The sequence below is a fragment of the Doryrhamphus excisus genome, linkage group LG3, assembly GCF_037039965.1.
Source record: "Doryrhamphus excisus strain RoL-2023G ecotype Guam linkage group LG3, RoL_Dexc_Guam_v1.1, whole genome shotgun sequence".
Taxonomy (NCBI): Eukaryota; Metazoa; Chordata; class Actinopteri; order Syngnathiformes; family Syngnathidae; genus Doryrhamphus; species Doryrhamphus excisus.
The window spans coordinates 4,609,356-4,625,311 of NC_136359.1; the positions used below are offsets into that span (position 1 = coordinate 4,609,356).

The 15,956-nt window shown below is 38.7% G+C and overlaps 1 protein-coding gene across 2 annotated transcripts in view; it reads left to right on the forward strand.

Annotated features, from left to right (window-relative positions):
* bmpr1ba (bone morphogenetic protein receptor, type IBa) overlaps positions 1–15,956 on the forward strand; it is a 54,000-nt gene that overhangs the window by 8,745 nt on the left and 29,299 nt on the right. For both annotated transcript variants that reach the window (XM_078789497.1, XM_058070374.2), the window contains exon 2: positions 15,038–15,454. In XM_078789497.1, the coding sequence (XP_078645623.1) occupies positions 15,337–15,454 (118 nt within the window). In that variant the 5' untranslated portion in view covers positions 15,038–15,336. The remainder of the gene's footprint in view (positions 1–15,037; positions 15,455–15,956) is intronic.

Here is a 15,956-nt window from a genome sequence, read left to right on the forward strand (position 1 = left end):
TTTTCACTGTCCCCTTTTCTCTCATTTTAAACCCCCACGTTTCTCTTGCTGCGTATCGTTTATCTTTATCTCTCTTCTTTTCTCTCTCTCTTCTATTATCCTCTTTCCTCCCTCATTCCATGACCCCCCCACTTCTTTCCCCCTGCTAATTGCCACTTGGTCGGAGCATCCCGGGAGCTCATTAATTGCTGAAGAGGAGACAGGTGGCGCCACAATGTTATGATGCTGTGTGAGTGTGTGTGTGTGTGTGTGTGTGTGAGTGAGAATTAATTTTGTTCACACCGGGCCAAGCGAGCTTGCCCTCGTTTTTATGTTGCATGAAGACCCCGTGTGTGCGTGCCCTCGCTTGTTAGCGAAGCAGAACCCCTTCTCACTGTAATCTCTTTGTTTATGCAGTGCAAAAAGGGCCCGGCGGGGTCATGAACTCCCCCGACGCTGTTATCCCACTGTGCCACTCACCCTGAGTGGACCCTTGTGTACCCCACCGTCACCCTTCCAACACCCCGCTTTGCTCCCGTCACCTCCCTCTGTCCTCCTTCCTGTTCTCTTTTGTTACCATCACAATGCTAAAATGAACTGTACACACTAAAGCAATAATATGTAACTATTTGACCATACAATAACAGTTTTGAAATCATCTTTGCTACAATAACGTGTGATAAGGAGGATATGGCAACCCTGTTGGCTCCATGGCAACCCGAGATCGCTTATTTCCATAAGGCGTTATAATATTGGTGGACCAGCCAGGACGCCTGGTATGTCGTGTGGATGCTAACGTTACAGACCAGAATGATTAGTGTTTATTTTGTATTTTTAACAGTCAACTTAACATAGTGGTCGAGTGGTTAGCGCGCAGACCTCACAGCTAGGAGACCAGGGTTCAATTCCATGTTCTGCCCGTGCATGCGTGGGTTTTCTCCGGGTACTCCGGTTTCCTCCCACATTCCAAAAACATGCTAGATTAATTGGCGACTCCAAATTGTCCATAGGTATACACAGGGTGTCTTGCTATGGCATGCCGACATTGGCATAGTGGGAAAAAAGGTCTCCTCCCATTCCATGTGGAAGTGGTACATTCATTCATTCATTTATTCATTTTCTACCACTTATCCTCACGGGAGGTGCTGGAGCCTATCCTAGCCGTCTTGGGGCGAGAGGCCAGGACACCTAGTATGTCGTGCTAGCACTAGTGTGGATGCTAACGTTACAGACCAGGATGATTAGTGTTTATCTTGTATTTTTAACAGTCAACTTAAAATAGTGGGCTGCACGGCGGACGAGTGGTTAGCGTGCAAACCTCACAGCTAGGAGACCAGGGTTCAATTCCTTTCTCGGCCATCTCTGTGTGGAGTTTGCATGTTCTCCCCGTGCATGTGTGGTTTTTCTCCGGGTACTCCGGTTTCCTCCCACATTCCAAAAACATGCTAGGTTAATTGGCGACTCCAAATTGTCCATAGGTATACACAGGGTGTCGTGCTATGGCATGTCCGACATTGGAATAGTGGGAAAAAAGGTCTCCTCCCATTCCATGTGGAAGTGGTACATTCATTCATTCATTTTCTACCACTTATCCTCGTGGGAGGTGCTGGAGCCTATCCCAGCTGTACACCCTGTAATAGACCAAATTGTCCATAGGTATGAATGTGAGTGTGAATGGTTGTTTGTCTATATGTGTCCTGTGATTGGCTGGCCACCAGTCCAGGGTGTACCCCGCCTCTCAGATGGGATAGGCTCCAGCACCCCTCTCGACCCTCGTGAGTATAATCGGTAGAAAATGAATGAATGAACTTAACATAGTTAATAATTGTGAGTACATTGGTTGGTCTTTGAACGCAACACCTCATCGCTCACAATAAAACGGTTATTATCACCTGATGTAGCTTTTGTATTAAATTGTTGTCCAATAAACTCATTATTAAATGACCATACGGTCAAAGAGAGCTATGTTTTCCTACCCACTTTTTCATGCACTCCAAGTCATTGTTAAATTATTGACTGCTTCCAATCAGTGCCTTACCCGCGTTGTGCTTTAAATCACATAGTTCCGTTCTAACCTTTGAAGTCACCCATAGAACAGCCTCTCATCCCTTCCTGGCATTCGCTGTGTTTGTTGGCTAAAGTCTCACAGAGCATCTTATGTTTTGTCTAACAGGCGGTGCCATCGGGGCCTCTTAGAGGGGGGGCCCATGCCGGTTTCGGCAATGATGTGTGAATAACTCCCTCAGCGGACGTGTTTGTGCGTCCGTGAGTGCATGTGTTCATGCAGGTGTGGGTGTGTGTGTGTGTGTGGGGGGGGGGGGGGGGGGCTACCCAACCCCCCTCCCCCAGCCCCCGAATCTGAAAAAGCCACCACCCGTTCAGTTTGTCCCCAAACAGCCGCCAACTCAGGGGCCCTTAGTCTCTACTTCCTTTTGTTGTTTAAAATAAGATTTTCTCAGTCAGTTTTTTGTTAATCTGCCTGCTGCTTTTCAAGTCAGTATTTAGTTAAATTCCCTTGTAAAGTGTCTTCTATGATTATCATCACACTTTCTCTGTAACTCTTTCGAAATTTACAATAGTGGCCATTTTACATATTTTACACAATTTTGACCGATCTTTCAAGGCACACTGATTATTGTGTTCTATGGCTACATAATCATGGAACCAAAAGAAAGATTATTAGAAAACTATGAACTATGTGCTGGGATTGAGTGTTTGGGTTTATAAAAAATACATTTTTGGTATTGAATGAGTTAAAATTGACATAAAACTGTAAAAACCGGGATAACATTGAACCTCCCGCGTCAAAATTCGCAAAGTGAAACGACCGACATGCATGACGTCGCAGAAGATTTCAGCAAATATCGTGACACTTGATTTCTTCATACCGCGTATGTACTGTACTACTACTACTACTACTACTGTACAGTATTTGAAGACAACACTGCATCTCAGCTTTGAGATGTAGGTGAAAAAAAAATATTATTTTTTTTTTACCACCCATTTTTGACGTGTTTATTTTTAACATTTTCCAAATATTTCAGCCTTCTCCTTAAATATTATTTGGAAATTTTTTCTCGTAATAACATGACATAATTTCCATAATTTGTTGACTTTATTTTCATTTTTCCAAAAATTATACATTATACAATTTTTGTAAATTTTATAATTATTTTTTTTCCTTTTATTATCAACTCTATGGTACAAAAGTTTCTTGTACATTTTCTTTTTCGTAAGATTATGACTTTATTTTAGCTTTTTTTCCGTAATATTATAACTTGTTCCACAACCTAATTTTCAAAAATTTACAACTATATTTTACTATTTTTGTTTTTCATAATATTGCAACTTAATTTTTTTTTATATTTCAACTTTATGCTACTAAAATTAAAATTTTCTTCATTATGTGACAATGTTATTCTCGAAAAAAAAAAATGTGTTGTTAGATTTCAACTTGATATTTTGACTTGAGTCTTAAATTCTGTTAAATGCTGTGGTTCTCTTAAATTCTATTTTTGAAATGCGCCGCGGGCCAATAAAAAACAAATAAACAAACAAACAAAAAACCAATGGACCGGGTGCCACATTTTGGACCCCCCTGATCTAAAGCTATATGTCATTACAAATATATTCATTCATTTTATACCATTTTGCGGGGGTGCTGGAGCCTATCCCAGCTGTCTTCAGGCGAGAGGCGGGGTACACCCTGGACTGGTCGCCAGCCAATCACAGGGCACATATAGACAAACAACCATTCACACTCACATTCATACCTATGGACAGCTAGGATAGGCTCCAGCACCTGGAGCCTATCCTAGCTGGATAAGCGGTAGAAAATGAATGAATGAATGAATGTACCACTTCCACATGGAATGGGAGGAGACCTTTTTTCCCACTATCCCAATGTCGGACATGCCATAGCATGGATTTTGGAGTCGCCAATTAACCTAGCATGTTTTTGGAATGTGGGAGGAAACCGGAGTACCCGGAGAAAACCCACGCATGCACGGGGAGAACATGCAAACTCCACACAGAGATGGCCGAGGGTGGAATTGAACCCTTGTCTCCTAGCTGTGAGGTCTGCGCGCTAACCACTCGACCTCTGTGCCACCTACAAATATATATATTTATATATGTATTACAAATGTAAGCACTGAAACGTACTACTCAGGGAAAAATTCATTCCAAATGTCAACAGATCCATCGGATCGTGTTGGAATTCCGAGGGTCCACTGTCCGAGGGTCCACAAAAAAAAAACAGAAGACCCAACAAGGCAGCAGACATGCAATCGGAGAATAAATCAACCACGAGCGCCATTGTTTTTGGCAGGTGTGCGACACCCACCAGGAGGTCTCATTCGGCTACACGCTATTCCTGGCCGAGCTAGCAGTTGCCATCGGGTCGTGCGTGGAGGCGCGTGCCGCTCTTTTATTAGCGCAGGATAACGCATCAGGAGGTCGTCATGTTAGTGGGGGACCGGATCACCAAAGTCACGCCGTTGTTTGATGCCATTCTCGTGTTTTGACATTGTGTTGGAAGTTGTGCCGCGCTATTATTAAACTGGTGCTTGTGTTTCCATGGATATGAACGGGGGGAAATCTTGTCAGACATTTTGGAAAACTGTGACTTCAGTGTATTTGTGTGGATGGGTAAATGGAGTTATTGACTTGCGGTGTTGGTTTAATACCGTGTATGTACTGTACTACTACTACTACGACTGTATAGTATTTGAACACAACACTGCATCTCAGCTTTGAGATGTAGATGAAAAAGCCCTTTGTTAATGTCAACTTTATTCTTTTTTTCCCACCCATTTTTGATGTGTTTATTTGTAACATTTTCCAAATATTTCAGCCTTCTCCTTAAATATTATTTGGAAATTTTTTCTCGTAATAACATGACGTAATTTCCATAATTTGTTGACTTTATTCTCATTTTTCCAAAAATTATACATGTAATTTTTGTAAATTTTATAATTATTTTTTTCCCTTTTATTATTAACTCTATGGTACAAAAGTTGAAGCATTTTTTCCTCATGATATCACAAATTTATTTTTTACATTTTTTTTTCTTTTTCGTTTTGTCTTTATTCTCATAAAGAAAGATTAGATTCTTTTATCAGAAAACTATGAACTATGCGCTGGGATTGAGTGTTTTGGTTTCGGTTTATAAAAACTACATTTTTGGTATTGAATGAGTTAAAATTGACATAAAACTGTAAAAATCGGTATAACGTTGAACTTCCCGCGTCAAAATTCGCAAAGTGAAACGACCGACATGCATGAAGTCGCAGAGGATTTCAGCAAATATCGTGAGACTTGATTTTTTCATACCGCGTATGTACTGTACTACTACTACTACTACTACTACTACTACTGTACAGTATTTGAAGACAACACTGCATCTCAGCTTTGAGATGTAGATGAAAAAAAATTATTATTTTTTTTTTATCACCCATTTTTGATGTGTTTATTCTTAACATTTTCCAAATATTTCAGCCTTCTCCTTAAATATTCTTTGGAAATTTTCTTCTCATAATAACATGACATAATTTCCATAATTTATTGACTTTATTTTCATTTTTCCAAAAATTATACATGTAATTTTTGTAAATTTTACAATTTTTTTTTTTTGCTTTTATTATCAACTCTATGGTACAAAAGTTGCAACATTTTTTCCTCATGATATCACAAGTTTATTTTTGTAAATTTTTTCTTTTTCGTTTTGTCTTTATTCTCATAAAGTTACATCTGTTTTTTCAGTTTCTTGTACATTTTCTTTTTCGTAAGATTATGACTTTATTTTCATGATATTTTAGCTTTTTTTCCCGTAATATTATAACTTGTTCCACAAACTAATTAAAAAAAAATTACAACTATATTTTACTATTTTTGTTTCTCATTATATTATAACTTTTTTTTTTATATTTCAACTTTATGCTACTAAAATTAAATTTTTTGTCATTATGTGACAATGTTATTCTCAAAAAAAAAATTGTTGTTAGATTTCAACTTGATATTTTGACTTGAGTCTTAAATTCTGTTAAATTCTGTAGTTCTGTTAAATTCTATTTTTTAAATGCGCCACGGGCCAATAAAAAAACAAAACAAAAAAAAAAAAAAACAATGGACCGGGTGCCACATGTTGGACCCCCCTGATCTAACATTTTCTACCGCTTTGCGGGGGTGCTGGAGCCTATCCCAGCTGTCTTCAGACGAAAGGCGGGGTACACCCTGGACTGGTCGCCAGCCAATCACAGGGCACTTGTTCCACAATTAAATTAAATTAATTAATTAATTAAATTAATTAAAAAAAAATACAACTATATTTTACTATTTTTGTTACATATTTACTTATTTTTTTTTAGATTTCAACTTTATGCTACTAAAATAAATTTTTTGTTATTATGTGACAATGTTATTCTTGAAAAAAAAAATTTGTTGTTAGATTTCAACTTGATATTTTGACTTGAGTCTTAAATTCTGTTAAATTCTTCTAACATTCACAATCTATGACCAAAAGTACCATCAATATTTGTGTTGTCATAAAATGAATGAATAGAAGGTGTTTGTCCACCGCTTCTGTTCCTCACATTCTTTCACAAAATCTGGTCAAGAAACGATGAATCAGAAAAGTAGGCGGCTTTCATTGAGCGGCCCACTCAGCACGAGTGCTGCCTACAAGACTCTTCTGTCCACTGTTGCCGTTTCTAACATTGCTAACATTCCAAGCCTTTTGGCCCATCCGTTCTGTCTTAAACAAGCAGAACCTCAGTTCTTCACGTGGGGGGGGGGGGGGGGGGGGCTCAATTCATTTGGTTTCTGCCTTGGGGGGGGGGGGGGGCGTGAAATAGAATCTGTATGTGTGTACCACACATGGTTAAAAGTGTTTTGTTCTGATGTTGCAGCTACAACTCGATTAAACAGCTAACCTCTCTGTGGCCCTGCAGAATTTTTTTTTTGATTTTCAACCGTTTTTTACATTGGGGGGATTGGGGAAAGGAATATTCCATCCCTGTTCAATTCTTTCCGTTTGAGCAAATAAACCAAATGCAATTGGAATATTTGGATCCATGTATACTATTGACATAAAGGCTATTGACATAATATTTGCAAATGATGATTAATAAATGTTAGGAGAACTAAAATATCTTGATTACACTGATGGACTCGTTAGACCCACCCGTCTGTTCTGTTGGTTTTCTACCTATCCATGTCGAGGTTTTTATGGCGCCCCGTAAACTGATACAGTGAATGGCTTCACAATGGCAGAAAGAGGCTGTAAAGAGTACTGGAAGTCTATCATTAGGTCCTCATTAACTTGAAATGGCCTGACACTCGTGTCCACACGTGTGATGATGTCACATGCCATCGATAATCACTTTGGGTGGCGGCCAGGGTTGCCGATTTCATTTGAAAATAGATGTTTTTAAAAGTATTTATCATTTTATGTGCCGTTTTTTAATGTTATAGGGCTGTTGTTGTGTGTAATTTTTATTATATTATTGTATTATATTATATATTATTGTAAATTATTTGATTTGGTATCACTTTTACTTTTGTTATTATATTAATATTTTTGTTGTATTTAAAATGTAAAAAAATCTTTTTTTTAAATCCCATTTTCTGTGGTTTTGGAAAAAAATATTATGTGGTCGCTGCTTTGTGGTTTACTATGGCCTATTATTACTCCAAACATTGAGTGCATATTTAATAAAAATTTTATAATAATAATAATAATATGATATTATCTTAATAACAATATTAATATTATTATCATTATATAATATTAATATAATATATAATATATATAATATATTATATGTGCCCTGTGATTGGCTGGCGACCAGTCCAGGATGTACCCCGCCTCTCACCCGAAGACAGCTGGGATAGGCTCCAGCAACCCCCGCGACCCTCGTGAGGAAAAAACGGTAGAAAATGAATGAATGAATGAATGAATAGATAATATATATAATAACATAATAACATAATAATATTAATAATAATATTAATAATATTATTATCATTATTATTATATAATATTAATATAATATATAATATATACAATATATATATATAATATATATATAATATATAATAACATAATAATAATAATAATGCGTATAATAATAATAACAATAACAATTATTATTATTATTATTATTATTATGTCATTATTATTATTATTATTATTATTATTATTATTATTATTATGTCATTATTATTATTGATGTTATAATTATTATAATAATAATTATTAGAATATTATAATGATTATTATTATTATTATTATTATTATTATTATTATTATTATTATTAAATAATACTGAAATTTTAAACAACAACTAAATTTCAACTCAGAATCCCCAGCATCACTTCCTGTCCACATGTTCATAAGATATTTATTGAAACACACAAGCTTAAGTATTACTTATGTCTTATTTCCTCTGATTATATCCAATATATTGGGTAATGTGAGTGTAAAGGTCACCATAGGGGTGTTATTTAATGTCTGGAGTGCTCTAATGATGGTAAAATATCTATTTAGAAATTCATAAACAGGTTTTCTATGCTCTAACTATGGGAATATTTCATTTTTTAAATGTTGAATCCTACTTTGAAATTCAGCTATTGCTTTTGGATCTGGAATCAATTAACTGTGATAAACGAGGGCTTCATTCGTTCATTTTGGTCCTCATTGAGGTATGCTGGAGCGTATAAATAAGGGATTACTGTCATGACATACAGTAAAGTCTCGTTATATCGATATACATAAATTTATATACATTTATATAAAAATAAAGTTGACTGGAAGCAGCCGTTCGCCGTGTTCTTTTTTGGTATTGAAATCCTTAAGCAAAGATTGATTTAAGCTGCTTTTGTATCGATATAAGCAGACCAAATTGGCTGGCGGGAGATGAAAAGGGCATCGTAGTAACCGGATTATCATAATAACCGGGTATCGTACTAACGGAACTAATTATATCATAAAAGACTAGAAATTTGCCGGGAAATGAAAATAGTATCGTAATAAGTAGTAATTCGTTATAACCGATATCGATATAACAAGACTTTACTGTAACTGGTTTATTGCAATAACTAAACATTTATAGCTGCTTGATAGTTTGACTCTTCATTGCATATAAGACGATCATACGTCAATACCATACAGCATAGTTGACGTATACGTCAACTGCCGGTCTCTCATCGGTGCATCATTTGGCTATAAATAGACACACATGCTAATGTTACTGTACTTAGATGCGCTGGTCCTGTTTTCTTGCTGCCCACAGTCTCCTCTTGGATGCAATGACGGTTGCAAATCCTCCATTTGCTGACGGTACCATGTCTTGGGCGTAAGTAATAATAGTAAGAGTGACCCATAACAAAGAGGGCAGAAAGGGACCATTCCACTACTAATGTCAACAATGTGTCTCCTTACCCCCCCCAACCCCAGTTCATCTTTCAACTTTTGACTCCTGGCTTCAAACTGTTGACTTTCATTCCACCGGCCTGTGAGAACGAAATAAATCCCTGCAGTCACGGTTCTTCGGAGTGATTTTTCTCCTCCGAGGGTGAAAGGTCTGCCAAGAACAAATCAGAAACGGGTCAGAGGTGGCTTTTTTTTTTTTTTTTTTTTTTGTCGTCTCAGCCACAGCTTCGTCTTTTACCGTTATCTCTCATTTCCTCATTTCTTTCCCCAATTTCCTGTGTGGAGTTTTGCAGGCTGCAAAACACAAAACGAAACACAAAGCAACTGCAGAATTGGACTACTTGATTTTGTTAGCTACTAATGTACAGTATATGTACGTATTTGTATACTCTAACTTTAAATATCTTTACCAGTGCATGGGCGGGATTTTCCAAAAAAAATACATCACGTAGTAGAAATATCAACTTTACACTCTCTCTCTCTTGTCCTCGGTGTCTCCCTGTCCCTCTGTTGAGGCGTGAAGGATTGCTATGTAAATCCAGCGGTGGGTCGCCATGAATGGCCAGCCTTAAAGCAGATTATGTTAAACTGCTTGTTAGTATAAAGAACCGCTCAAGTGAATGGGCACGGATTAGCTGATGTGCCGCTGGGCCGGCTCAAACCACCTCCCATGCAGGTTCCCATATCGGAGGTACAAAATAAAAAGTCATTAATTTATTATTTGGTGTCATTTTTATATATTTTTTCAAGTTTCTTTAAACCGAATTCGTTCCTTGCAGTTTTTGTAATGGCGAAATTAACTAAAATACAAACACAGTTGTTGCATTTCCAACATTGCTTGTTCACTCTCTCGCAGTTTTTCAAACATTTATTAATAAATTATCATTGTTTCGTGGTTGACTGCGACCTATTATTGCTCAAAAATTAATATTTAAGCAAATATTTCATATTATTGACCGAAATTAAGTATTTTCAAGCGTGAAAATGTTCTAAATGAATGAGTAAATGTTCTAAAGACAGCCACAGTACAGTACAACATCATTATCATGTGTGGAAATATGGGCTAATAACTAAAAAAACAATCTTCACTCACTAAATGTACTGCAAAAAAGGTCAGTAAGGATAATTCAGAGAACATACTAACTCCTTATTTTTAAAATCACAAATTCTTAAACTTGCTGATATAGTTCATCTTCAAACAGATCACCTCGTACGTCGGTACGAGGTACATTATTAAAAGAAAACAAAAACAAAAAACCTTAAACTGTATTATGGAAAGCAGGAAGTGAACAAATGTAACAGTTACTGATTGGAAAAGTACCAGATGTAGGGGTAGGATTTAATGAGCTTTGCTTCTTCCTACTCCTTTTGGACATGTGGAACTGGGAACTGATTATGTGATGCATTCAATTGTAATCTGATGCATGTTCAAATGAAATTAAACCATTACCATTACCAAAACAGTTTTGGAACTCATTAGTCTTTTTCGTGCGATTATTGAAAAAAAACAACAACCTTAAACTGTATTATAGAAAGCAGGAAGTGAACAAATGTAACGGTTACTGATTGTAAAAGTACCAGATGGAGGGGTAGAATTTACTAAGCTTTGCTTCTTCCTACTCCTTTTGGACATGTGGAACTGGGAACTGATTATGTGATGCATTCAATTGTAATCTGATGCATGTTCAAATGAAATTAAACCATTACCATTACCAAAACAGTTTTGGAACTCATTAGTCTTTTTCGTGCGATTATTGAAAAAAACAACAACCTTATACTGTATTATAGAAAGCAGGAAGTGAACAAATGTAACGGTTACTGATTGTAAAAGTACCAGATGTAGGGGTAGGATTTACTAAGCTTTGCTTCTTCCTACTCCTTTTGGACATGTGGAACCGGGAACTGATTATGTGATGCATTCAATTGTAATCTGATGCATGTTCAAATGAAATTAAACCATTACCATTACCATTACCATTACCATTACCATTACCATTACCAAAACAGTTTTGGAACTCATTAGTCTTTTTCGTGTGATTATTGAAAAAAAAACAACCTTAAACTGTATTATAGAAAGCAGGAAGTGAACAAATGTAACAGCTACTGATTGTAAAAGTACCAGATGGAGGGGTAGGATTTACTAAGCTTTGCTTCTTCCTACTCCTTTTGGACATGTGGAACTGGGAACTGATTATGTGATGCACTCAATTGTAATATGATGAATGTTAAAATGAAATAAAACCATTACCATAATAATAATAGTCATCATCATCATCATAACAACACAGACTGCAGCTAAAACCGAACTCTAAATTCCCAACAGCTTTATTTATGTCTTCAATGTCTTATTTCCTCTGATTATATCTACTATATTAGGTAATATGAATCTAAGTGTGACTATAGGGGTGTTATTTTTTGTCTAAAGGGCTCTAATAATAATGAAACCCATATTTAGAGAATCATAACAGGTTTTTAATGCACTAATATGAGTCCTGACTAATCACGGTCGGGTCCGGAACCAAATAACAGCGACAAACGAGGATCATTATTACTATGTTAATTACTATCCCCCAGTACATTGGTACACATTTTGTGGAAGCATGAAGTATGTACGCTTTTACAGATGTGGGCACTTACCTTCAGTACTTCTTCAAACGAGGAGACATGTGTCTTTCCCCCCTCCATCTTCCCTATTGTGTCCCCTGTCATCTGTTCATTCTTCGCCCCGCATTCTCTCTATTAGCCATTCATCATCATCCCCCCCCCCCCCCCAGCATGAGGGCCACCCTGCGGAGGGCAGAGAGAGTGCTGAATGTTTTGGATTTTCTGTTAAGTATTCTCGACTGCAGGTGCTGCCCTTCGCAAAATGCATGCATGGACACACAGCATATACACACAGCTTCACAGCGAGAGAGGATTTTTTTTTTGGGGGGGGGGGGGGGGCGACGCTGTCACAGTTTTGAAAAAGGCTTCCCGTGGTTAGACATGCTTGGGAATGACATTCTGGTTCACTGCATGGAGGAGTCGGACAAAGAGCGGTGTCTGCGAGCCGCCTTTCACAAACTACAGTAATATCCAAAAGCAACAAAGTACAGTCAGTATTAAAGCCTATATATTGTATATGTAGTACATGGCTGGAAAAAAAGGGGGTTTAATTCATGGTTTGATTCCTCTGGAAGCACATACTTGATGACTTTGTTATCCTGAGGTCATTCCACCCCATCGCCCAGAACATGGCGTAACCCGCTTCTCTTGACACGGCTCCGAGTTCACAAGAGACAAAACCAATTAATTAACAAGCAAGTGTTGGCGGACACATTTGCTGAGGCTTAGGTCACCACCGCCACCGCCACCGCCACTAACCACGCCAAATATGCCACACAGGGATGTTAACACCTAAAAACAAGAGTCTGTGTCTTAGTTAGCTGAGGTTCTTTTTAATGTGGGAACAGGCTCTGACGAGTCCGGTGCGACCTTTTGTTCGCGGCTAATGAACAACACTAACCGGTGTGAGAATGGAAAGGCGGCAGCTACAAACGAGACAGATTAGCATGAAAACAAAACCGGTTTGCCGCTTTGGTTTAGCATCAAGGCAGCAATCGGCATGACGACTGCAAAGTTTGTGTCGTTTTGGTAGAAGACTTTGTGGGTTCGTTAGCAGCAAAAATCCACCAACAAGATATGTCACTAAACCATAGCATTTCAGTATGGTAATGGTAATGGTAATGGTAATGGTAATGGTAATGGTTTTATTTAATTAGAACATGCATCAGATTACAATTGAGTGCATCCCATAATCAGTTCCCAGTTCAACATGTCCAAAAGGAGTAGGAAGAAGCAAAGCTTATTAAATCCTACCCCTCCATCTGGTACTTTTACAATCAGTAACTGTTACATTTGTTCACTTCCTGCTTTCCCTTTTTTGTTTTTGTTTTTTGTTTTAATTTTAATTTTTGTCACATACCGAAGTACGAGGTGATATGACCATCCAATGACATAATGGTTACCATAGTAACTGTCAATATAGTGATATATATAGCACATCATGACTAGTTCAAGACTCTTCATCCTTGTATTTAGCAAACTAAATAAAAAAATCTAAAATGTTTTCTTTGTGTGTTGTTGCGTGTAGCTGCTCTATAGGAGTCCACAACTCAATCCAAAGGGTCAAAAAAATGAGCATTATAGGCCCCCTTTAAATAATAAAATAATCATCATTTTCCCAATCGATTAATCTGTCGATTAATTAGTGTAAATCACTGGCAACAAGAGTGATTAGAGTGACAGTTACTCACGGTGTCAACTTACAAAGAAAGCTAGCATCATCACGCAGCAGCTTAACACTTCATAGGTACATATGTCTAAGAAATATACAAACATGTACCAATACAGACTCCAAATTGTCCATAGGTATGAATGTGAGTGTGAATGGTTGTTTGTCTATATGTGATCTATGATTGGCTGGCCACCAATCCAGGGTATACCCTGCCTCTAGGCTCTAGCACCCGTCGCAACCCTTGTGAGGATAAGCGGTCGAAAGTGAATGAATGAATGAATATTAGTTACCGTAATTTCCTGAGGACCACCTAGCCAATCACGATGAGCTTGTCAACCTATCGGAAGTCACAGCAGGTCATTATTCAACAGAAAAGTCTCACAGACTCACTGTGTCCTCTTACAAAGAAAGCTAACATCATCACGCAGCAGCTTAACACTTCATAGGTATGTCTAAGAAAGATACAAACATGTACCAATACAGACTCCAAATTGTCCATAGGTATGAATGTGAGTGTGAATGGTTGTTTGTCTATATGTGCCCTGTGATTAGCTGGCTACCAGTCCACGGTGTACCCCACCTCTCGCCCGAAGACAGCTGGGATAGGCTCCAGCACCATCCACGACCCTTGTGAGGATAAGCGGTCGAAAATGAATGAATGAATATTAGTTACTGTAATTTCCTGAGGACCATCTAGTCAATCACGACAAGCTTGTCAACCTATCGGAAGTCACAGCAGGTCATTACTCAACAGAACAGTCGGACTCACGGTGTCATCTTACAAAGAAAGCTAACATCATCACGCAGCAGCTTAACACTTCAAAGGTATGTCCAAGAAATATACAAACATGTACCAATACAGACTCCAAATTGTCCACAGGTATGAATGTGAGTGTGAATGGTTGTTCGGTCCAGGGTGTACCCCGCCTCTCGCCCGAAGACAGCTGGGATAGGCTCCAGCACCACCCGCGAAATCACCTAAAAGGGCTTTTAAGTGATTTCTGAGCTACTTGGATACAGAATTCTTTTTTGCCACCACCAAAACATGTAGCCTACTAAACTGGCCTTGGCGCCCAAGGACGTGTTGAGTGCCGTGCTAATGTGTCCTTCTTGTGTGTCATCATAAACATCTAATGTATTTGGCTCCTCTTGTGGAAGGACACAAACATACTAAGTGTGTGAATGTCTCCTGCATCTGGACTAAGCCTGGTTTTGTTTCTCCTCTCTGCTGCCTACCCCCCCTTTTTCTTTCCTCCCACCTCCCTTGTGCACCTCCCTCCATGTGTTTTCGCCCTCCGTCCCTCCCTCTCTCTCTCTCTCTCTCTCTCTCTTTGCTACTGTCTGATCAGGTTTGAGGGCAAGCAGCTAGAAGTGCCGCAGCCACCAGTGTGTTGGGCTGTCTCTGGTTTGGTCGTGGACTTTCTCACATTGCGGCAGCCAGCACACACTCATACGGAAGTACCCCCCCTTCCCTCCCTCCCTCCCTCCTCCACACCACACCACACCACTCCCTCCCCCTTTGGCACTTACAAATCCACACACTCTGCAAAGGAAGAAGCAGTGCGTGCTTGTCGGGTGCTGCCGTGCGGACTTGTCCAGCGTGGAAGGGGGGGGGGCGCGGAGCGGCGGCAGGCCCTCTCTTCTGACCATGCCAGTGTGGGGGGGGAGGCTGAAGCGCTGTTTGCCTCTCAGCCTCCGGAGCTACAGTCCTGTCCTGCTGCTTGTGCTGCTGCTTGGAAGCTTCTCTCTGCACACGCCGGTGCAAGGTAAGAACCTTCTACCGTTAGGCTGTGAACTTCTGCAACACTCATTCTTTGATTTTCATATTGAAATATGCTAATATCATGACTTTATTTGTATAAATCACGAGCATCATTATTTGGATTCATGCATTTAAATGCAAAGGTGTGTATGTGTGTTACGTGATAGTGGAGCGACACTGTCAAAACGCATCAGCCGCTTTTGTCCGTGACCATGTTTGGTATCTGCAGTGTGATTGGCGAGGTGTCACATGGCTGACTGTCTCTTATCTTGTTGTGTTGCTATGTTATCAAGCTTTTTATTGCTTTGGTTTCGGTTGGTAGCTGGCTGAATTATGCAACGACTTTTGGAATGCGTCTTAGGACAACTTTTAGGAAGATTTTAGACAATTGTTTGTCGGGGGTTCCCTGCTGTGCAGTCACCCTATGTGCTGAATTTGAATTTTTGTGGTGTAAAATAATTAATAAAGAACAAAAACGTTCCCGGTCCCAAACATTTTGCGATGGT